This window comes from Rhinopithecus bieti, unplaced genomic scaffold, assembly GCF_001698545.2.
Source record: "Rhinopithecus bieti isolate Rb0 unplaced genomic scaffold, ASM169854v2 scaffold_947, whole genome shotgun sequence".
Classification (NCBI taxonomy): Eukaryota; Metazoa; Chordata; class Mammalia; order Primates; family Cercopithecidae; genus Rhinopithecus; species Rhinopithecus bieti.
This window is the reverse complement of record NW_016803664.1, coordinates 7,090,433-7,113,797: the sequence shown is the minus strand read 5'-3', so window position 1 is coordinate 7,113,797 and position 23,365 is coordinate 7,090,433. Positions and strand designations below refer to the sequence as shown.

At 34.9% G+C, this 23,365-nt stretch overlaps 1 protein-coding gene and 1 long non-coding RNA gene across 3 annotated transcripts in view; one reads left to right on the top strand and one right to left on the bottom strand.

Moving 5' to 3' along the window:
* LOC108512668 (uncharacterized) overlaps positions 1 to 23,365 on the bottom strand; it is a 280,548-nt gene that overhangs the window by 183,150 nt on the left and 74,033 nt on the right. The window contains exon 2 of the long non-coding RNA XR_001880649.1: positions 605 to 832. This is a non-coding gene — a long non-coding RNA (uncharacterized LOC108512668). The remainder of the gene's footprint in view (positions 1 to 604; positions 833 to 23,365) is intronic.
* The window catches only part of ARSJ (arylsulfatase family member J), a 105,772-nt gene that overhangs the window by 61,552 nt on the left and 20,855 nt on the right, over positions 1 to 23,365 (top strand). The window contains exons 3-4 of one of the 2 annotated variants that reach the window (XM_017847994.1): positions 16,041 to 17,406; positions 17,503 to 18,584. In XM_017847994.1, the coding sequence (XP_017703483.1) occupies positions 16,041 to 17,376 (1,336 nt within the window). In that variant the 3' untranslated portion in view covers positions 17,377 to 17,406; positions 17,503 to 18,584. Of the gene's footprint in view, positions 1 to 16,040; positions 18,585 to 23,365 lie in introns of those variants that run through there. The other variant, XR_001880646.1, reaches the window with a different exon arrangement.

Sequence of the window (23,365 nt, the reverse complement as noted above, 5' to 3'; positions counted from 1 at the left end):
AAAAAAAAAAAAAAAAAAAAAAAAAATCTTTGATAAAACTTGACCATACTCACTTTACAAGCAGGGTTCCTGCTAGGTACAAAACTACTTCAACACCCAACATTTCTTAGCCTTTTTCAGGCTGCCCTCCTGCATTTACCTATCTTTCAGATTCCTCTCCTTGTCATGCTGAGTCATGAGCCCCTTGATTCGCAGCGCTTTTCTAAGGCATTACTAATTTTTCTATAAACATGGGGTTGCGTTGCATAGCAACAAGCTTCTGCCATCTCTTTGGCTCCCCACCTCACACACTGCCCCTTCCCAAAGCCCACACCATCACACATGTCCCTTCTACTTCATATGGATAGAGAACTCTAGGTTTAGAAAGAATAAGCGAAAGAGCCAAATGATGGAACGTGACCTGAAAGTCATGTGGTCTGACTACATTCGGGGCTCCTTTGGTTACTTTCACAATATCAACAATAACAGTTTGTTGAGCACGTTATAATTTATGTAGATATTTCATTTACATGAATACATGTAATCTTTTAAAACAAGCCTGTGAGGTAAGTAATATTGATCCACTTTATAGAATCAGATGTGAATATATAGAGAAGTGACTTACCTAAGTCTATGGTGTAACTTTGCTGTCACCTTGGTTTGGCCTTTTCTTTGAGATTTCACTATGTAAGACTGGTTTCTATTTCTAGTAGTCCAGTAGTCTTTCAGGGATTTCAGTTTATTATTAGGATTTCACAGCCTCATGATCACTTATTTCTGCAACTGAGCCCTTGGTCTCAGCTGAATATCATCTTCTAGTCTAGGACTACACATATCTCAGCTTCAGGGCAACCTAGATAGGAAAAAAAAATGGTATTTATATATTTATTTATTTTAACTTTTGTAAAACTAGAGCCAAATATTCTAAAAGTTGAAGAAAGCAATATGGAAAAATTTCACCACTGACATGAATGCCAGGATCAGCCTAATATTTTGGCATTAAAGATAATTTAAAGAAAAAATGTTCTGGGCATGGTGACATGTGCCTGTAGTACCAGCTACTCAGGAGGCAGAGGTGGGAGGATCACTTAAACCTGGGAGGTTGAGGTTGCACTGAACTGTGATCATGCCACTGCACTCCAGCCTGAGTGACAGAATGAGACCCTGTCTCAAAATAATAATAATAATTTTTTTATCTTACTACAGCATTAGTAATGGATTCAGTATTAGAATTGAAAATCCAAATCTCATATTCTTTTTACTGCAAACCACTGTATCATAAAATCATGTTATTTAGGTTTTATAATATGAGATTTTTAAAATCTAAAGAAAGAATGTTTGACATAAATTGGCATTAATATATCTATTCAGAAAATTTTCACCATAAAATAATTTAAAGAAATTTTAGACATTAGCAGTTCTCAAACTTTTTGGCATTAGGACCCATTTGTATTCTTACAAATCACTAAAGACCCCAAACAGCTTTTGTTTATCTGAGTTACATCTATTGATTTTTACCATAATATAAACTAAAACTGAAAATTTTGAAAATTATTTATTCATTCAAAGTAATAACAAGTCTTTTACAGATAACATAAATATTTTATAATATAAAGATATTCTATAAAATAGAAGATGAGTACTGAAAAGTAGCATTATTTGTCATTTTTTCAAATCTCTTTAATGTTTGCTCTAATAGAAGATAGCTGGATTTCTCATTGCTATTTGTTGTTTCTGTTGAAGTATATGAGGACAATTCAGCCTCATGGAGATATGTAGTTGGAAAAGGAAGGTGTGCCTGAGTCATGTTTTCTGATAATTGTGATATTCTTCTTTGTTACTGCACCAAAAGTTGACAAGTGGTGGTTTATTAGAGATTCTTACTACTCATTGGTTAGGTAAGAGCAGATAATAACCAATAGGTTGGGAAATGTGAGGTTGATAAAATTCTAACAACCATATGGAACTCTCTAAGTTTTTAAATATTGTGTTTCTATGTGTTAGGCATTATTCTGCATACCTCACATTTATTAGCTCATTTAATCCTCACGGTAACTCAGTGAGAAAAGTGTTATTATTAATCCCATTTAATGCAAATTAGGAAACTGAGACATAGAAATTCTTTGAAATGGTTTTGCCATTTTGATTTTCAGTTATATTGTTTTACAGGATAACAATTCAAAGTAAAATAAACCTAATATAAAGTATGCATAATAGAACTTCAGAGTTATTGGTAAGTATTCATATTGAAGAATCATACTGAAGATTCATAAGAATCATATTGAAGATTCTAATAATATGCTGGTAAATTTCAAAGGGAAATAATGTAATTCTCTTTTAGAAGGTCAAATCACTTATTATTCTCTTAATATTCCTCTAATTATATTGTGATGAATGATTTATTTTTAACTTGTGTTCTAATACAATTTTTTCTGAATGTGACATATAAGAACTTCATTAATATGGCTTCTGAACATAATTTTTAGCTAATCATTGCAATTTTACATGCATTTTCACTTACATTATTATAAAATACCCTTAAATTAACTTTGAGAATCTGTGTCTCATATCTTGGTAAAAAGACAGCTAAAACAACATTTTGCTTTCCAGGTTTGCAAAAGCTCAATAATATGAAGGTGATAGTTTTGAATGTTATAACACAAATTTTGAAAGGAGGTGGCAGGCAAGGCATAGCATGAGGACACGTAATTCCTCTCATTGGTACAGGAAAGGGGGCAATGGGCACTAAGAGAAGCAACACTGTAAAAAACAGCTTTGACTGCAGTGAATTTTAATGGTACTTTCTGGGTGCTTCCCAGAATACAATCAGCCGAGAAACCTGTGGTCAAAAATGGGGAGGCTTTCCCAGGGTAATAGATGCAGTATTTGTATAATGTTTTGGAAACATATCTGTTATGATATGAGTAAAGAATAAGAAAAAAATTGGATGGAGTATTCCAGCTGAGATGTATCCATCAGTTGGTTTTTGAGTATAAGTAATTACAACTCAGCATACCATGAATTTTCCTTTAGGTTCAGCACCTATCCTCCTTATTACAAAATGTTTCTGTTCCACATATTTATTTTTTTGTAAAAATAAAGTTAATTGGCAAGTTAACTTGTGTCTCCCTCTAGAGCACTGTTAATTATTTATTTGCATTCCTCTATAGATATTTAAAGAACTGACACATTAGTCAAATAAAAGGAAAAACAGAAAGCAACTTCATGGGTTGAACTTCAGTTTGACAAGTGGAAATTCCAATCTGACTACTAGGAAAAAGAAAGAGAGTGGGCAAGATAGTATTTCATGAGACCCAAGCAATGGTATCATGTTTTGCTTTGGTTTAGTTTTGGTTTCACCACTTGCACACGATAGAGTAGAAGGGGGAGGAAGACATGGAGTTGAAGAGATGATGGACCAGAGGACAAAAGAAAAAAAGAGAGAACATGTAGTAACAATTAGTTATAACTAGCATTTTTATAAAATTTTGCAATTTGCAATATGTTTAATATATTTTATTTCATTTTATTATATACCTCACCAACCAAAAGAAAAGAAAAGAAAATCCTGTGGCATTGGTGTGCTGCTGTCATTAATATCTCCCTTATAGATGAAAAAACTGAGGTTCAGGTTGAGCAACATGCTCAAGGTTACACAGCCTGTAGAGCAGAATTCAAATCCAGGCATTCTGATTTCTAATATTGTGGGTTCTCTCAATAGAAAAGGTAGGCCGGATTGTTTCCACAATACATGCTGGAGAAATTCCTATGACGTCAAGTCATTAGGCAGATGTCCAGAGATAAAGTAAGCCCTCTAACAATCTCTCCACCCACCAGATTTATAATAAATATAAAATATTCATTTTCTCACATACCACCCAGGAAATACCCTGTGAGACATTGGGCTATGGATTCAACCCTGACCATGAGGGGCAAACTTTCTGCAGAAAATAAGACAGTTGCCAGAGAGCATGTGAGATTAAAACTGCGAGTTTTCCAGTTAGTGTCCTTTCCAGTCTATAAGCAGTGAACCCTCACTGGAGGAAAACGGTCTGCCTAGGCAGTGATCACTTCTCACTTGTAATTTTGGGATGTCTTTTCTGGGAACAAAAATATGATCTCTATTGTTGTAGAAAGAGTGCAGAGCATCTGCTTTTCATATTCAGTGATGACAGGAATGAGGCAAGTATTTTACCTGCAGCAGATGAAGGATAACTGTGATAAAGATGTTCTGATCCAGAGGTAGAGTGGGGAGAATTTCATCCTGGAGGCAACAGTTTTATTTATTAGAGATCTTCAGGGTGTATTTATTTTTTCTTTTATTTCTGGTTTTAAAATTATTATCTCTACAATATATTTCAAACAAAACTCTGGGTAGTTTTCTACATAAAGGAGAAAATTAAATGAAAAGAATTATATAAAATTAAGTCAGCTATAACCATGCTACTGTACATGTAATAGAGGAGGAAAGATGATCTATAATAAATATCAGGGCAAAGGGTCCATTTTAATTTGCTAATTTTCTTACTCTCATTTAAAGCTACTTATAAAGTTCACTTCAGAATATAAAATGTTAATTCCATATCTTGATCTGCCAGGACTAATTGCTTAATAATACTGCCATAATAATAAATCCTCAACTATTCAAAATAGCTCAATATCTGTATTAGAGACAGAGCCAATAACCATTAGTATTGGAATTTAGAAAAGATGCTAATAAAAGGGCAAAGTCACAGATAGATTACAAGTTCAGAGATTTATATTTTAGGGAAAATATCTAATATCTGTTAATTGAGCTTATATACTATTTTTAATGATACCTGTAGCCTACATTGATAGTATTAATCAGGTATCACTGTAGCCTACAATGATACCCAGATACCCCTAGCCTTGAGAGTCTGGTCATACCAAATTAATGCAGTGTTTACTCAATAATTCTCTTTATTTTCAGCTGAAACTGCTTTATAACACAGAATTATAAATGTCCTTTATAAATAATCAACGGACAGTACCACAAACTCAACTGTTTTGAAGAATAAGCAAATATATTATCTTCTCAACTTTCTCTAAATCATAAAATTTATTGTCTACTTTGGATATATAGTATGTCACAATGTTTCTTAAAGAGTTATTTGTCATAAACTCTCACTATTCTTTATGTTTCTCCACAGTACAGTGCCTGGAATAGTGTGGGTACTTAATAAATTTGTGATTTTTTTTCTGGAGACTACTCATTTTCTCTACTAAGTTATCCTGAATTTCAGTTTGTTGTCACATGGCTTGCAACTAAGACACTGATATGTCCATATGAGTTTGACATGAAATACTTTCATCTATGTGTGGCTAACTGCAGGTGCAAAGACACTCAGTTATTTGTCAGATATTTCCTAACCATGGCTAAAAGAAAGCAATTCTGCTCAAGAATGGAAGAACATTATCACTTTTGTGTTGGGCTGTTTTCTGGAAGAGCCACCTGGTGAACATAAATACGAAAATTGTGATAATGTTTCTTTCTTCAAAGTCAAAGGTACAAAGAAAATGTTAAACTTCTTAAATATGGCAGTCCTGCCCATATGAGAATAACTAAATAGTAATGGACCAATTCATATAAAGCAGAGTGAGAGATCATATTTTCAAAATATTTAAAAGGTTTTAGGCCGGGTGCGGTGGCTCACGCCTGTAATCCCAGCACTTTAGGAGGCTAAGGCGGGTGGATTACGAGGTCAGCAGTTCGAGACCAGCCTGGCCAACATGGTGAAACCCCATCTCTACTAAAAATACAAAAATTAGCCGGGCGTGGTGGTGGGCACCTGTAGTCCTAGCTACTCGGGAGGCTGAGGCAGGAGAATCGCTTGAACCTGGGAGGTGGAGGTTGCAGTGAGCTGAGACCACGCCATTGCACTCCAGCCTAGGCAAGAGAGCAAGACTCCATCTCAAAAACTAAATAAATAAAAATTATAAATGAAAGAATTTTAAATTCTCTTTAAGCAATCTATACCTTACATTGAGGATTCTAACTAATATTACTATGATATTTCTTAAGGATATCTTCCTTAACACATTCTGTCTATAGGGCAAAGTTAGTAGTAGCAGGAATAGTTTCGTATTTAAGTTACTCCCCAGTCTGTTCATCTAAGTGCAATTTCTGCTTAGAATACAGGAGGTAAAAACTAGTACATTTCTTTAAAACTTAATTTTATATTATTCTGTGGACATATTGAAAATAGTAAGAAAAATATAAATATTATTTTGACAGTATGGGTCCACTTGCTTTATGGAGTGTATGTATACTTGAAACAGTCTCTGTAAATTAGATAATTTAAAAATGTACCCCTGGAGTTCACTCTTAAATTTTTTTCTGTAAGTAATTTTATAAATGAGAGATTCATTAATTACATAAGTGAATATTCATGTCAATAGGTACTTGGTAGTCTGTAACTTATATATTAAATCTTAATTTTTGAAGTATAGGTCTTCAAATAAATAATTCCAAAAAAGAGAAAAGAACATGAGATAATAAGAGTCAAAGAAAAGACCATCTAGTAGGAAAGAAACTTACTTTTGGATGAAAACTATTTCCAGAAAACAATCACATAGCGTGTTATTTGTAGCTATGTTTCCAAAGAGACCAGGAACATTGTAATCAATGTAGAAAAAGCTTTGGTGTCCTGAAGGTTCACCGACAATGGATGAGTAAAGCAATTGCAAAGACAAATAGCAGAGACTAGGAAAGATTATCCAAAGGCAGAAATTTTAAAAGTTACTTGACAAGTTTCCTCATCTGCTTGTGTAGTGAAAGGAGACATTTTCTCTGGATTTCAGGGGTAATTACAGAATTTATTTAGCTCATTCCATCCCCTTTTGTCTAGACCAAAGGTAATCTCCTGAGCAGATGTCCCTGCTAGGCAGAACAGGAGATGAGTGAATGTATCCATTCATTTGGCATTTAGATTTAATCTTTTTTATTTCAAATTAATTAGTTGCCTTGATACAATTAGTCTGAGTAGAATAAGCTATTGTTTTTGAAACCTAATCATCTAAATTTTATTTATTTATAAATTTACATAACAAGTTGAAAGCTTCTCTCCTCCCACAATTATTATGTTCCCAGAAATAATCATGTTCAACAGTTTGCTATATATGTTTACATTTTTCTTTATCTTTATCTCTTTATGAACACACACACACACATACACATTCTCATTTATTCATTCAACAATTGATGTGCTGTTATGAGCCATGTATTGTTTCAGGTGATATGGATATACCAGTGAACAAACTTCCTGCCCTCATGGAACCTATACATTTTTTATTGTAAAAATGTAATAATACAATAGATATTCTGCCATAGCTAGATGATCTTTTACTTAATAATACATCATAAACACTTTTCTACATCAGCACTTATCGTCCCACCATATTCTATTTCTTTTTCCATCTATGTATCTTGAAATACTGTATGCTTACCATCTATACGTTTTCACTTTCCATTCATGTCTCAATCCACTATAATCCGGTTTCTTCCCACACCATTCTACTAGAGAATAGCTTATAAGGTCTGCATGCTTATTGCCAAATCCAGTTGCTCCTGTGCAATTCTCACTTTCCCTGGCTTCTCTATAGTAAGTGATGCAGTTGACTCTAAAACTCTTCTCCACTGCTCTAGCTCACAGGGTAGCTGATTTACCTCAGACTCTTTTAATGCTGCTCCTTGCTTTTCTTCTAAATGATGGTATCACCTGGGCTCCATGTATGGCCTTCTCCATTTTGTCTTTAGATGATGACATGAGTTCCTATGAATTCACCTACCGCCTAAAAGTTAATGAGTCTCAAATCTCTATTTCATAATTAAATTATTGCATTTTTTTTTGTAACATTGCTTTCCACTATTTTCATTAAGAAATACATATCATCTTAACTTTAATGCAGGTGAAAAACATTATGGTGACCTAATTTGACCACTATTTTCTTTTAAATAAATTTTATTGTGTATATTTAATGTATACAGTATGATATAATGGGCTATCCGTAACTACTAAATTAGTTACTATGGTGAAGCAAATTAACACATTCAGCATCTCACATAGTTACCCTTTTGTGCATGTGTGTGGCAGAAGCAGCTAAAATGTATTCATCAATTATTTATTTTACTTTATCCTATACATCTCCAAGAGGATATCTGACAGGTGCCTCTAGCTAAATGCAGGGCAGGAATCATTGTCTTCCTATTTATTCCTATCCCTTTTTTCTGGATTTCTTAACTCAATGTAAAGATTTCCCTTCACCCGGCTACCCAGACCAGACACTTTGGACTCATCTTTAACATTTCCTTCTCCCACACTTCCCACATATAGTCTGTAACCCTATCAAATGTCTCTCTTTATAATATCTAATCTTCCCTTTACTGCATCCTCACTGTAACAAATCTCAGTCTTGGATGTCACCCTTTATCTCTTAGATCAGGGCACATCTTCCTGCCTAGGTCTTGTTCCACTCCAATCCATTCTTCACACTACAACCAGAGTTGATTTTTCCAAAGCAAAGCTTCGATTGCATCATTCTCATTTCAAAAGTATTCTGTGACTTCTTGTGACCTTCACATTAAGTAAGAAAACCTTAGTACAGCTCTATCCTCTAATACAGCACCCTGTCATTGAACACCTACTTACCTCTATAGTCTCCCATCAAGATGTCTGAATCTCTACCCTTATGTTCTAATATTATAAATTGTTAAGCTACAGAGACCCAAATTCTCTCTCACTTTTTGCATTCAAACATTCTACACTTACTGAAACACTTTCCTTGTTTTCCCTTCAACTCTTCACCTGGATGGCTCCTCCTGCAAAAATCATATCAGATTCACCTTCCCTTGTGAATGCTCTTTTGTCCAAGTTGTTTCAGCTGCTCGCACTACCTGCTTTCATTCCACACTCACCCAAATACTCCTGAATGCACTAAAACTCAAATGAAACATGGCCCCTTCTGAGAGGTTTCCTGACTCTACTATGAGCACCCATAAAATGCTGTGGTTCTCTACTGTAACACTTAGTCCCATCATAATAATGCCCTAATGGCTTGTCTGTTTCTCCAATTACACTGAGTTCCTTGAGAGCAGAGACCATCTTATTCACCTCTTATAATCCCCAAAGCTAGCACAGTGTAGAAGGAGTGTTAAGCAATTAATTCACTAATTCATGAGATTAAACAACTAGGCATAGATTTGTTGTTGCCACAGCCTGCCCCTCTTTCACCCCTTTCCAGATGATATAATTAACTGAAAGATAAAATTAAGGCCCATAAATAGAATATATTTATAGACAAGAGAGTCTTTTGGAAGGCAGTCATAAGCAAACACCTTTCAGAATACGGAAAATTAGTTATATTCTTCCTACATAAATATCTGAGTGATATTTGATTTGTAAAGTATAGTCTCTTGCACTTATTTCCTTCCCTTCAAAATATGAATTTCTACTCCACTATTGGCCTATTTTTTACTCGCTAACCATTCTGGACTTTAAAGTCTGCATAAAACTATTAGTATTCATATTTTATCCCACTTACAAGAGTACACTAAATATGTAATTAGGTTAAAACAATAGCATTACCTTAGACAATATTTTCAGTCAAAGGAGAATTCATAGACTATAGTATCCAGCACCCAGTAATACAAATTAATATAAAAAATTATAAACCTTCACATATTCTAATGCCAAGCTGAAATGTCTACTTAGCATTTTTCTTTTAAGTTGACAGTAAAGTTAGAATGATGGCGATTGCTTTTAACAGATTTGGCAACAACTCTAGGTTTACTATTATTCATATGGAATTTTCTTCACAAGGTAGACAGACTAAAAAAATCTTCTAAATTTCAAAATTATTTTATTTTTTAGCAAAGGTAATGCAAGCATTTGAAATATATTATATAAAATTCTATTTTAAACTAATTTCATCTTATACAAATAAATGTTAAATATATCATTGATATTTGTGGAATCTTCCCTATGAAATATCTGTAAATTATATTATAAACTTGGTATTGTGAAGCTGTTCTGATGTTAAATGGAGACCCTTTATTGGCACATTGAGCAATAGTCTTTGACTCATGGATTCTTACAGTTAGAAAGAAACTTAGAGGTGTAGTACTCTGTTCTCATGCTGCTATAAGGATATACCTGAGGCTGGGTAATTTATAAAGAAAAGATGTTTAACTGACTCACAGTCAGTGAAGGGCACATCACGAGATGGGCTGGGGAGGCCTGAGGAAACTTACAAACATGGCAGAAGGGAAAGCAAACACATCCTTCTTCACATGGCGGTAGGAGAGCGAAATGAGAGCCAAGCGAAGGCGGAAGCTCCTTATGAAACCACAGGATCTCCTGAGAAGTTACGCACTATCACGAGAATAGCATGAGGAAAACTGCCCCCATGATTCAATTACCTCTCACCAAGTCCATCTCACGACATGTGGGGATTATGGGAACTACAGGTCAAATGAGATTTGGGGGCACAGCCAAACCATATCAGAGGTCATCTAATACTTCATTTCTAATTCAAGAATCTCTTTTACAGAATCCTTGGCAAATGCTTATCTAGCCTGTTTACTATTTTTTTTGTTTATTTTCTTTTTTAGAATGTTATTTTTCACATTGAGTTGAAATCAGCCTCTTTATAATATTGACCATTAGTCCTAATTCTATACTTTGAAATAAAACAGAGAGGAGTTGAACTACCCACCACTCTCCAGGTTATAAAAACAAATCTAGAAATCATTCCTAATTCCTTTCTTTTCCACTCCTTCTATCCTTCTCTCACTGATTTAATCATATCATTTCTAAATCCAAATATACATTTCATCCATCCACCTCTTTCCATTTTTACTGCCACTAGATGGTAGTCCAAGCCACCATCATCTTTGATCTAGACAAATCTAAACAATCTCTAAACAATCTCTTCTAAACAATTAGAAGAATTGTTTAGAAAAATTTTTCTCTAAACCATCTGTGTTTCAACTCTCATCTTTCTAAAATCTACTTTCTATACCAGTGGTCTCCAAATTGGAGTACATACACAAAGGGTAATGCAAGATGATTCATTAGGATGCAAAAGAAATATAAGAAATTCTACTTACATTTATTTTATCTCATCCCTTTTAATTTCTATTCTGTGTAAGTTTTATAATGTTCCTAAAATAATACAATATGCATGAGTGTAATTTATAAATAAGTAAATGTACATATATTGGGGTACATGCTTAAATGTTGAATACTATTTTTCAGATGTGTTCTAATTAACATAACAGGATTATTACTCATCAGAATTTACACACTGCCTTTATCTAATGTTAAGATTAATTACAATTATAGCTCTCATTTTCTCTTTTGCTTTTATTAAATTTGTAGTCTGATATACTTCTCAGATCCATTGATATAGTCTTATACAGTTAACATGCAAAAGTTGATTTTAAATAAAATATCTTTTATCTATCCCAGTCAGATTTTCTTACAACTTGTTTTAAATTTTGAGACAATCTTATAGAAAAATTGCAAGTACAGCACAAATAGCATTTTTCCTGAATTGAGAATTAAGAGCCAACATGATGTCCTATCACCCTCAATACTTTAGTATTTCCTACAAACAAGAGTATTCTCCTATGTTAGCCACAAAACCATCAAAATCAGAAAACATTGTTATTCCATTTTAATCCCAAGACCCCATTTAAGTTTTGCCAGTTCTCTAAATACGTTCTTTATTGAAACTATTCCAATTCACAACCACATATTGCATTTAATTGTCATGTCTCTTTAGTCTCTTTCTTTTAACTCCTTACAGTTTTTATTTTAGGTTCTAGGGTTTCATGTGCAGTTTTGTTACATGGGTAAATTGCATGTCACGGAGGTTTGGTGTACAGATTATTTCGTCACCCAGGTAGTGAGCATAGTACCTGATGGGTAGTTTTCCAGTCCTCACCTGTCTCCTACCCTCCATCGTCAAGTGGGTCCTGGTGTCTTTTGTTCCCTTCTTTGTGTTCATGTGCAAAGTTTAGCACTCACTTACAAGTGAGAACATGTGGTATTTGGTTTTATGTTCCTGTGTTAATTCCCTTAGGATAATGGCCTCCAGCTACATCCATGTTACTGCAAAGGACATGATTTTGTTCTTTGTTATGGCTGCATAGTATTCCGTGGGTCATATGTATCATATTTTCTTTTTTTTTTTAATTTGGGAAATTTTTATTCTGTTTATAGGAAACAATGTTCACATACAGATATTGAGTTAGAAAAAATAGTGCATGCATAATCACTTTAAGCATCAATTATTTATGGGGATTTAGGTTGATTCCAGGTCTTGCTATTTTGAGTAATGCTGTGAGGACTTATTTTCTGAATTGTTTTTCTTTCTTTCCTTTTTTTCTGTTAAATGAAACACTCCTACCTGCTCCACAGAGTTGTGCATATCAGAGAAGAGCATATCAGTAAAAAAAAAATTCATATTATATTAACTTTCATTAAAGTGTAAGATTATCATTCTTATCTCCAACTACACTGCTAACATACAGTTGATTTTCATTATTTTATTTAAAAAAGAATAATGGGCAGCCCTTTCAAATGCTAAATCATTCCTAAGCTATTTACCTAATGCTGATCTTTTTTAAAAAAGACAATGAAGCTAACTTGGCAGGAGTATTCTTTTTTGACTTTGTCTCATTTGTTATTTTTGAAATGCTCACAAATCATGTACTTTAAAAAAATCATTCTCAAATTTTTCTGGGATCAACATAAGTCTCACTATCCAGTTTACACATCCTTCCTTTCTTTAATTGGAAAGTTAGAACAGATTTGCTTCTCAAGACTTCTGGCATCTTTCCTCTGCTCCTTGATTTTTCAAAAAGTACTGATATTAACTCTCAATAAGAACAGAAAGAACATCGGACTTTGCCACTGCTGATCAAGAATCAGTTTCACAACCTGATGGGGCAGGTTGAGGGTGCTGGGGAGAAAACCACAACTTCTCTACATCTCTATTTTCCCATCTATAAAATGAACTTAAGTTGGGGAGAAAACCACAATTTCTCTACATCTCTATTTTCCCATCTATAAAATGAACTTAAGTAATCTGACTTCTCACTGTTGTAATGAAACTTAAATGCAATAATGCATATGAATAAAATCTATAAATTAAAAGGATTATGCAAATGTTAGTGACACCCAATTCAGCACTCTGGGATAACTGTTAAAGCTATCACTGATTAAATGTACCCTCCTTACTAGACTCTGCTCCCTTCCAATGCTTGCAGCAACCCAATATGTATTATTATCCCTATTTTACAGATGAGGAAACTGAGGATCAGAGGGATTAAGTACTTCCCAAAACCAGAAAGATAATAAGCAGTGGAGCAAATTCAAACCCAGGTCTGTTTGATTCCAAAACCTACACCCTTAACTCACGCCCCAAATTATGTGAAATTTCCTCCTATTCCACCATAGAGGCTGGAACTCATTGAAACAGGAGCTGCCCTGAAAACCTCTTCCCTGTTATAAGCTGCTGTCAAACTTTTATATTGCTGGTTTTACATTTTCCAATTTAAAAACCATTCTACTTTCTACAGAAGACAGAAACCTCATAGTTGATTAATAGCTCTGAACTCCTATTTATCTGCGAATGCTACACCATTTTCTGAAAGCAGCAAACCTCTTCTTGCCGTCTCTTTTATTTTCTGCACGTTTCCTGTATTTTATGTTTTTCATAAGCCTCTTTTCCTGTTGCCTTTGTCAATAGGTGAGACAATGACCAATTTATTTAGAAATGCTTAATTGGTTTACTATTTGATAAATTGAATAGCCATTCCAGTCAAATCTATTTTCTGCATAACATAATTGTTTTATTAATAACTCATTCCCATAAATGATTCCCCAAAATTTTACCCATATAGATGTCTCCCTTTTTAATTTCCTCCAAGTTTCCATTAATGGGTATTTACTAATTTGTCATGTACTTGTGTAAAAAATTAGTTTTTTCTAATTTTAGAAAACATCCACTTGTGTCTAAAATTAGTTTTTTCACAAGTGAATGTTTTGGATCCTGGACTGGACCAAAACTTATCAAGAACAGGGCAGGTGGATCACCTGAGGTCAGAAGTTCGAAACCAGCCTGGCCAACATAGTGAAACAGTATCTCTACTAAAAATACAAAAATTAGCCAGGTGTGGTGGTGTACACCTGTAATCCCAGCTACTCGAGTGGCTGAGGCAAGAGAATCATTTGAACCCGGGAGGCGGAGGTTGCAGTGAGCCAAGATCATGCCACTGCACTCCAGCCTGGGCGATAGAGTGAGACTCTGTCTGAAAAAAAAAAAAAAAAAAAAAAACAAGAACAGTAATAATGCCTTCTAAACTTGGTACTTATGATGTTTATGAAATGACTATTTCTTTGGGAGTTTCTTACATTTTAAATTACCACGACCATGACTATTGCAAAACTGACAGCTAAATAGATCAGCAGAGTAAATAGGGTCCACGTGAATGCTGCTTTGCAATAGTGATCAGATTTCACTCCAGCGCCCACAGAAACATCAGTGTGTGTTGCGATTAACACTTCAAAAAGCTCATAGTTTCATCATGCTATCATTAAAACATTAAATCCAAGGCATGTATAACATATTGGCCTTTCAGGTTAAATCCCTGTGAAAAAAAATCGCTTTTGACCTCAATTTTTTTTTAATTTGATTCCAAGAATATCTACATATTTACCTTGACAACTTTCTGCAACCTTAATTTTATTTTCATTTTATATATTCTATTTTAAAAGTGTTTTGTACTTATAACTATAGAATCAATCAGTTTCAAAATGTCAGAAACTAACTGATATGTCTTGGCCCAAGTGAAAATTCATACACTTGTGTAATAATAACCCCTTCTTGGAAAACCCCTTTGCAAAATACTACTGGAAAGAGAAAATGCAAGAAATTAACATTCACTTAATTTTTAACATATTAGAAAGTGTTATGCTTTCTTAGACTATAAGTGACTATAATTTTTTTAAAAAGAGACACTGTGGGAAATATACTCAAGGACTTATTACCTGTTATTTTTTGAAAAATATAATTTGTAGCACTAGCTAAAACATTTATTCTAAAATGATTTTTAAACAATAATGTATTGTTGAGAATACATTATTGTATTCTCAATTCTCAATTCTGAAATGAGAAAGAAACCTCTTTCTCATTTCAGAGATCTAACAGATTAGCTATTAAGAATGAACTATTGTTTGACAATCAAACAGGAGATTTTCTATAATTTTCCATGTATTTTAGTAGTTCATAGTTAGCTTGAAATAAATGATTTCAGGAAACTATTTAGGAGCTAATGATTTAGAAGGCTCCTAGGTTAAAAGCAATAATAATAATAATACTCTGATTCTATATATCTTTTCTCCTATCTTGTCAGTTTTCAGTCATATAATTAAGAGATTAAAGTTTATTCAAATTAATTCCATTAAAAGAACTTTAAAAGACTTTGAGGCTGGGCACTGTGGCTTTGCGCCTGTAATCCCAGCACTTTGGGAGGCCAAGGCAGGTAGATCACTTGAGGTCAGGAGTTTGAGACCAGACTGGCCAACATGGTGAAACCCCGTCCCTACTAAAAACACAAAAAGGTTACCTGGGTGTGGTGGTGCATGCCTGTAATCCCAGCTACTGGGGAGACTGAGGCAGGAGAATCGCTTGAACCTAGGAGGTGAAGGTTGCAGTGAGCCCAGATCACGCCACTGCACTCCACCCTAGGCGACAACCAAGATTCGGTCTCAAAAAGACTTTGAGATAAGTGGCAAAAACTTAGTTTCAAAAGTACTGGTTTAGATTGAAATGTATTTCAAATGTTAAATAGGAAGATAATTAGAGTAAGACTTGTGAGTAAAGAGTAGAAATGCTGAATTGGTCATTTAAAATTGGGGTCAATTATAATTTCACAATGATCCCCATAGAAACATTATTTAATTTAGGGATCACTGTTTTATGTACAATATCTCTTTTATCCTGCCCTGATAAAAATTTTCTCTTTTCTTAAGGTATCAGATACACACCGGACTTCAACATTCTATCATAAGACCTACCCAACCCAACTGTTTACCTCTGGACAATGCCACCCTACCTCAGAAACTGAAGGAGGTTGGATATTCAACGCATATGGTCGGAAAATGGCACTTGGGTTTTTACAGAAAAGAATGCATGCCCACCAAAAGAGGATTTGATACCTTTTTTGGTTCCCTTTTGGGAAGTGGGGATTACTATACACACTACAAATGTGACAGTCCTGGGATGTGTGGCTATGACTTGTATGAAAACGACAATGCTGCCTGGGACTATGACAATGGCATATACTCCACACAGATGTACACTCAGAGAGTACAGCAAATCTTAGCTTCCCATAACCCCACAAAGCCTATATTTTTATATATTGCCTATCAAGCTGTTCATTCACCACTGCAAGCTCCTGGCAGGTATTTTGAACACTACAGATCCATTATCAACATAAACAGGAGGAGATATGCTGCCATGCTTTCCTGCTTAGATGAAGCAATCAACAACGTGACACTGGCTCTAAAGACTTATGGTTTCTATAACAACAGCATCATCATTTACTCTTCAGATAATGGTGGCCAGCCTACAGCAGGAGGGAGTAACTGGCCTCTCAGAGGTAGCAAAGGAACATATTGGGAAGGAGGGATCCGGGCTGTAGGCTTTGTGCATAGCCCACTTCTGAAAAACAAGGGAACAGTGTGTAAGGAACTTGTGCATATCACTGACTGGTACCCCACTCTGATTTCACTGGCTGAAGGACAGATTGATGAGGATATTCAACTAGATGGCTATGATATCTGGGAGACCATAAGTGAGGGTCTTCGCTCACCCCGAGTAGATATTTTGCATAACATTGACCCCATATATACCAAGGCAAAAAATGGCTCCTGGGCAGCAGGCTATGGGATCTGGAACACTGCAATCCAGTCAGCCATCAGAGTGCAGCACTGGAAATTGCTCACAGGAAATCCTGGCTACAGCGACTGGGTGCCCCCTCAGTCTTTCAGCAACCTGGGACCGAACCGGTGGCACAATGAACGGATTACCTTGTCAACTGGCAAAAGTGTATGGCTTTTCAACATCACTGCCGACCCATATGAGAGGGTGGACCTATCTAACAGGTATCCGGGAATCGTGAAGAAGCTCCTACGGAGGCTCTCACAGTTCAACAAAACTGCAGTGCCGGTCAGGTATCCCCCCAAAGACCCCAGAAGTAACCCTCGGCTCAATGGAGGGGTCTGGGGACCATGGTATAAAGAAGAAACCAAGAAAAAGAAGCCAAACAAAATCGGGCTGCGAAAAAGCAAAAGAAAAGCAAAATAAAGAAAAAGAAACAACAGAAAACAGTCTCAGGTTCAACTTGCCATTCAGGTGTTACTTGTGGATAAGCGCAAATATTTCCTGTTCGGTTAAACTTTAATCAGTTCTTATCTTTCATCTGTTTCCTAGGTAAACCAGCAAATTTGGCTCGATAATATCGCTGCCCTAAGCGTCAGGCTTGTTTTCATGCTGTGCCACTCCAGAGACTTCTGTCACCTGGCCGCCACACCGAAAACTGTTCTGCTCAGTGCCAAAGGTGCTACTCTTGCAAACCACGCTTAGAGTGGAGACGTTTGTTTCTCTTGCTCCTTTAGAAAACGTGGTGAGTCCTGAGTTCGACTGCTGTGCTTCAGTCAATTGACCAAACACTGCTTTAAATTATAGGAGGAGTACAATAACATACCATCCGCAAGCATGCTAATTTGATGGAAGTTACAGGGTAGCATGATTAAAACTACCTTTGATAAATTACAGTCAAAGATGTGTCACCTCAAAGGCCTTGACGAATATATTTTCTTTGTGAATTTTTGTATCTCTGTCATATGACACTTGGGTTTCTAAATTAATTCTATTTCATATATATATGTGTGTGTGTGTGTGTGTTTCTTTTCCTGTGAAAAGCTGTTTTTCTCACATGTGAACAGCTTGCACCTCACTTTATCATGCATGAGGGAATGGTAAATAAGAATGTTTGAGCACACTGCCCACAATGAATGTAACTATTTTCTAAACACTTTAATAGAACATTTCAGTATAAAAAAACCTAATTTATTTTTACAGAAAATACTATTTTGTTGTCATAAAAGTTATGCAAATGACTTTAATTATTTTATTTTATTTCCTGCATACCATTAGAAGAGTTTTATTTCATTTCTTCAAATTACCAAGCACTGTAATACTATAAATTACTGTAATACTGTGCAAATTCATAGACTATAAAAACATCATTCAGAAAACATTATAATCATCATTGTTCAACCATGATTTTGAATGTAATAAGATGAATATATTCCTTACAAATTACTTGGAAATTCAATGTTTGTGCAGAGTTGAGACAACTTTATTGTTTCTATCATAAACTATTTATGTATCTTAATTATTAAAATGATTTATTTTATGGCACTAGAAAATTTACTGTGGCTTTTCTGATCTAACTTCTAGATAAAATTGTATCACTCATCCTAAAAAATAAAAATCTTTACTAATAGGCAGTTGAAGGAATGGTTTGCTAACAACCACAGTAATATGATTTTACAGATAGATGCTTCCACTTGGCTATGACATGGAGAAAGATGTTCCCATATTAATAAATAACATTTATATTAGGTTGGTGCAAAAGTAGTTGCGGTTTTTGCCATTAAAAGTAATAACCTTACTCTTATACAAAGTGGACACTGTGGGGAGATACAGAGAAATGGAATATATGGATCCTGCCTGGAGTAAGTTACCTTGTTTGGAAGCCACACATGCAAACGTCATGAGGATAATTAAAGGAGTATTATCAGTAATGAAGTTTATCATGGGTCATCAATGAGCATAGATTGGTGTGGTTCCTGTAGACCCTGGTGTGTTCTTTGAAGTGCCCTCTCCTAATACAGAGGCCTCGAAGCCTCACGGTATACACTTGAAAAGTCACAGATAAGCTAGAATTGTGATCTTTGAAGTTATAACTGTGATAAGAAAATGTGTGTGGTATGACAGCATACCATTAAACACATTTATATCACAGCTCAAAGGACTGATATAATACATTTATATCACAGCTCACAGTTTCTGAAAATGTATACAAGAATCTGTAATCTAGTACTGAAATTACTAAATTGGATAAGATGATTTAAAGGATTTTAATTTTAATGTTTTATTTCTAGAATATATGGCTCCAGTTTATTTTATAGTGTAAAGTTGTATTTCCTAAAGTTTGTGTTTTGTCGACAGTATCTTTTAAATGAGTCTTAAAAATAAAGGCATATTGTTCATGTTTTCCTTTCCCAGTGGCACATAAATAATGTCTTAAAATAGATGGTATCTTATACACTTTTAAAAAATAGACATCTTTACACTAAAAAAGAATTCTGAAGAAAGTAAGTTTGGGAGATGTTGGGTTAAAGAAAGTCAAAGGAGTCACTTCAATGCAGATTTTCTTAGAATTTTAAAATCTTAGCTTGCATTGTAACCCTGACAGAAGGAAAATGTTATACAGTATTTCATAATTTCACCACAAAACTGTTCTCTGTGGCATAATGCACAGGACTAGCATTCTGAGGAGCTATACTGTTATTGAAAACATAGTGTAAAAATAGAATCTTCTACAAGTTCCTAGAAAGATAAAAAAAGAAGCAAAGAGGCAAATTAGGACTATGAAATACCAGTAGGTATCACCTATTGTGGTGTAATTCTAAGTTCTCTATAAATGATTATAATCTTCTCAGTGAAAATAATTTAGCCCACAGTGTTCTACTGGAAATGGCTTCATGGATGTTGATTACTGTTTTAGAGAGTACCTGCCACCTGCCCAGGGCTCTAGGCAGGATGTGGTTTACGAGAAGTCTCAGTGTCTTGCCCTCAAGAAATCAAAATCCTTTCTAATAGTCATATATAAGTCATGAACAAAATATTTCTAAAATGCTGTCAGCAAATCACTAGGAATTTCAAGATGGACAGGAAGGAAAACACTGTCTTTGAGTTTTGTGCCCTAATCACTGATGCCATGTTAATATGGGGAATTCATTCTCAGGTGTTAGTTTCCTAAACTGTGATCTTCAAGATGCGTTTCTAGGCTGCCTGTGGTTCTTTCAAGTGTAAACTGCACCTCTTTTAAACCTCTGATCTTTCTTAGGGTTTCAAAAGAAACTCTCATTAGCTTTGTCAGAAAATAATTTTTGACTATGGCTATGTTTCTGGGTTGAGAACGGATATAAAAACATTTTCTTCCAATGAAAACATCAACAACGAAAACATTTGTAGTGCCTTTCAGCCAGTGAAAACATCTACCCCAGGTCTGTCAACTGTCAAGTATAACTAAAGAACTTGTTTCATCTGTTTTTACATGCTCTTTCTTCATGAATGGATATTTTTGTTTTCTTGACCAGGCCCCTTTAAAAATTTTTAAGCACGGAGGAACACTGTCATTGATAGTTGAATAATTACACTTTTTTGTACTTTCAACATTCCTCTGTGAGAATATACCATATTAATGTGCACATCTCCACATTATTTCTTTATATTACTGAACAGTATTTTATTATATAGATATGCCATTTTTTATCCTTTCACATGTTAATGGACACTTGGGTTGTTTCCAGGTTAAGGCTAATATAACTAAAAATGCTATGTATTTTCATGTGCAGGTGTTTCTTGATTTTCTAAGGCACATGAATTTCACATCAGGATCAGCTTCCTAAGCATTTTATTCATACCATTTTTGAACATACAAATTGTGAATTTGTCAGTGGCAGAATGTGTGATGTTGGCAGGAAAAAGTTTCCTTGCCAAAAGCAGCACAATTCCTCTATGGTAAATTAATAGCTACTTTATTTCCTCATGCAATGACTTCATAGAATCCATTCACTCATTCAACAAATACATGCTGAATGTCACTCTCTCAGGCAATGTTCTAGGATCTTGGGATATATAAGTGTATGAAATGAATAAAAATTCTTACCCTTGGGCAGGTTATCTTCCAGCTGAGTGAAGCAGACAATAAATAATAAACACAACTAATTATAACATTATATACTATATAAAGTAGTGTGAAAAAAGAGTAGATCAGGATAAGGGGAGGATTCACTCTACACCAAGTTTATCCATCCATTCATTCAGCATTTGTCAAGTGCCCCATGTAATGGTGTGCATGGGATGTGATGGCAAGTGACACCAGGCAGAGTCCTTGCCTTCGGGTGTGACCCTGCCTTCGGGTAGTGTACATTCTCCTAGAAGATGCAGCCATGAACCCAATAACCAAACACCTCATCGCTACCATCCTCCCACCATGGCTACCCCACTTTCCAGCTTGATCTTTCTCATTAGCATTTAATATGCTTCAGATTTTACCCACAAGTTTTCCTTATTGTCTGTTTCGTTCCCCTAGAATGTAAGCTTCTTAAGAAAAGTGATTTCTGTAAGTTCTGTTTACATGTGCATGGCCAGTATATAAAATGATGCCCTACTCATACTTAGCACTCAATGTTTTTGAGTGAATAATTAAGATAATCACATTTATCCATATGTTCAGCCACATTTGCCTAAGTTTCCACTTTCTATTTCTGGTACAGGGATTTCATTGTTGAAAAATAGAACTAATCATCCTTAATACCTTTAGCAGCAATGATATGAAATGCAGAAATTTCTAACACTATAAAAAACCAACTCTAATATTGTATAGTTATAGGAACATGGTGTTACAGCAAGAGCAAAGCAAAAATTACACAAAATTGAGAGCAAATTTTATCTATCATCTTTATTACATAACAGGATTGAACATGATTATTCTAACGCTACTTGGAATATTACAGAATACATTAGCTTAAATGAGTTCCCAGAAAGAAGAGATGAGGGCTTAAATTGTCAATAATTTTTTGCACCAAATCATGAAAGGAAAAAAATATAATTAGCAAATAAACTTCTATGTCTTCATAGAATTATAAAGCCAAATGGAATATACCTCACATCCTTGGGTATTTTATTACAAACCTCTCCAATATGGCAAAGCCGAAATTCTGCTTTTTTAAAGATATATTTTTCTTAAATATTTTACTAGTCATAGCATCTCTATGAATTTGATTGATTCATTGGTTAAACATGGTATTATTTAAAGCACAGAACCTGAATGTTGCCTTTGGGCATTAGGTAGATTTGAACGTATTTACCTAACTTTCAATTTCATATCTATGATTTGAAATTTCCTTATTTTCAAATTTACTGCAATCCTATAACATTTTTTGCCAGTTGGTTTATGCAGTTTCAGGTAAAATCAATCCGAATAATTGAAAAACAACAGAATAGCAAAGGCATATTAGAAATGTCTACCCATCCACTCTTTGTAGAAATTCTTCAGCTGATAATTATAAATAGAGAGCATCTTATTGAACAATCAAACAAAAGTAAAATTTGCCTTTCAGTATAAAATCCAAAATCAGTTTTAATACCACTTCCATCATATTAATCTTTCTAGAAACAATGCTTTAAGAATTAAAGTCCTTCAACTCCAGGGTTGAACATGGAGGATGAACAGGGAATACCTTCAGCTGACCTTCTAAATCCTAAACAACTGTGAGGAAAAAAACATTTTATAACCAAGGTTTTTTAAAAAGTCTTGATTTAATTTAGTATCTGAAATCATACTTTTTATGGCATCATCACCAGAATTTCCAGAAGCTTCCTTTGGGCAAACAGCGTTAAGTCTTCAGTCAGAGAGTTATTCTGTCTCTAAGGCAGATCCCACTAAAACTTCTCTATTTTTAGCTATTCCTGATTAAATAATCCCCTCTAGCACCTATGAGCCGGGGAATTACAAGCATAAAAAGTCCTGCAATTATTTTTACTATACAGTCAGACATAGTAGCAACAACACAATACAGTGTTTTATTAAACTTTTTTTTTTCTTTCTTCAAGTTTTGCTCAAGATCCTAACAGTTAACGTAGTGTTTCAGAGATTAAGGTAACAGCTTCTGAGGAATCCTGCTCTCTCCCAGCTGGGAGCCATGGCGGCTGCAGTGGCAGCGGAGACTAGGTGAGGCGGGTGGGTGGAGAGGTTTTTCCCTTACCTTTTTATTTGGTCCCCTTGCCTCTGCACTTCTCAGCATCCCGGCTGTGCTAGGGCTATTTCTTTCTGAACTCACATGCAACCATAACTCCGCATTCTACTTTCTTGGCACCCTTCTCCATACCCAAGTCCCACGTCCGTTTCTGCCACAGAACTAGGCACATTATAGCTATGTCCAACAACAACAGAGGTATCAACAAGTGAATTCCTCCCTTCCAAAGTTCTCCCAGC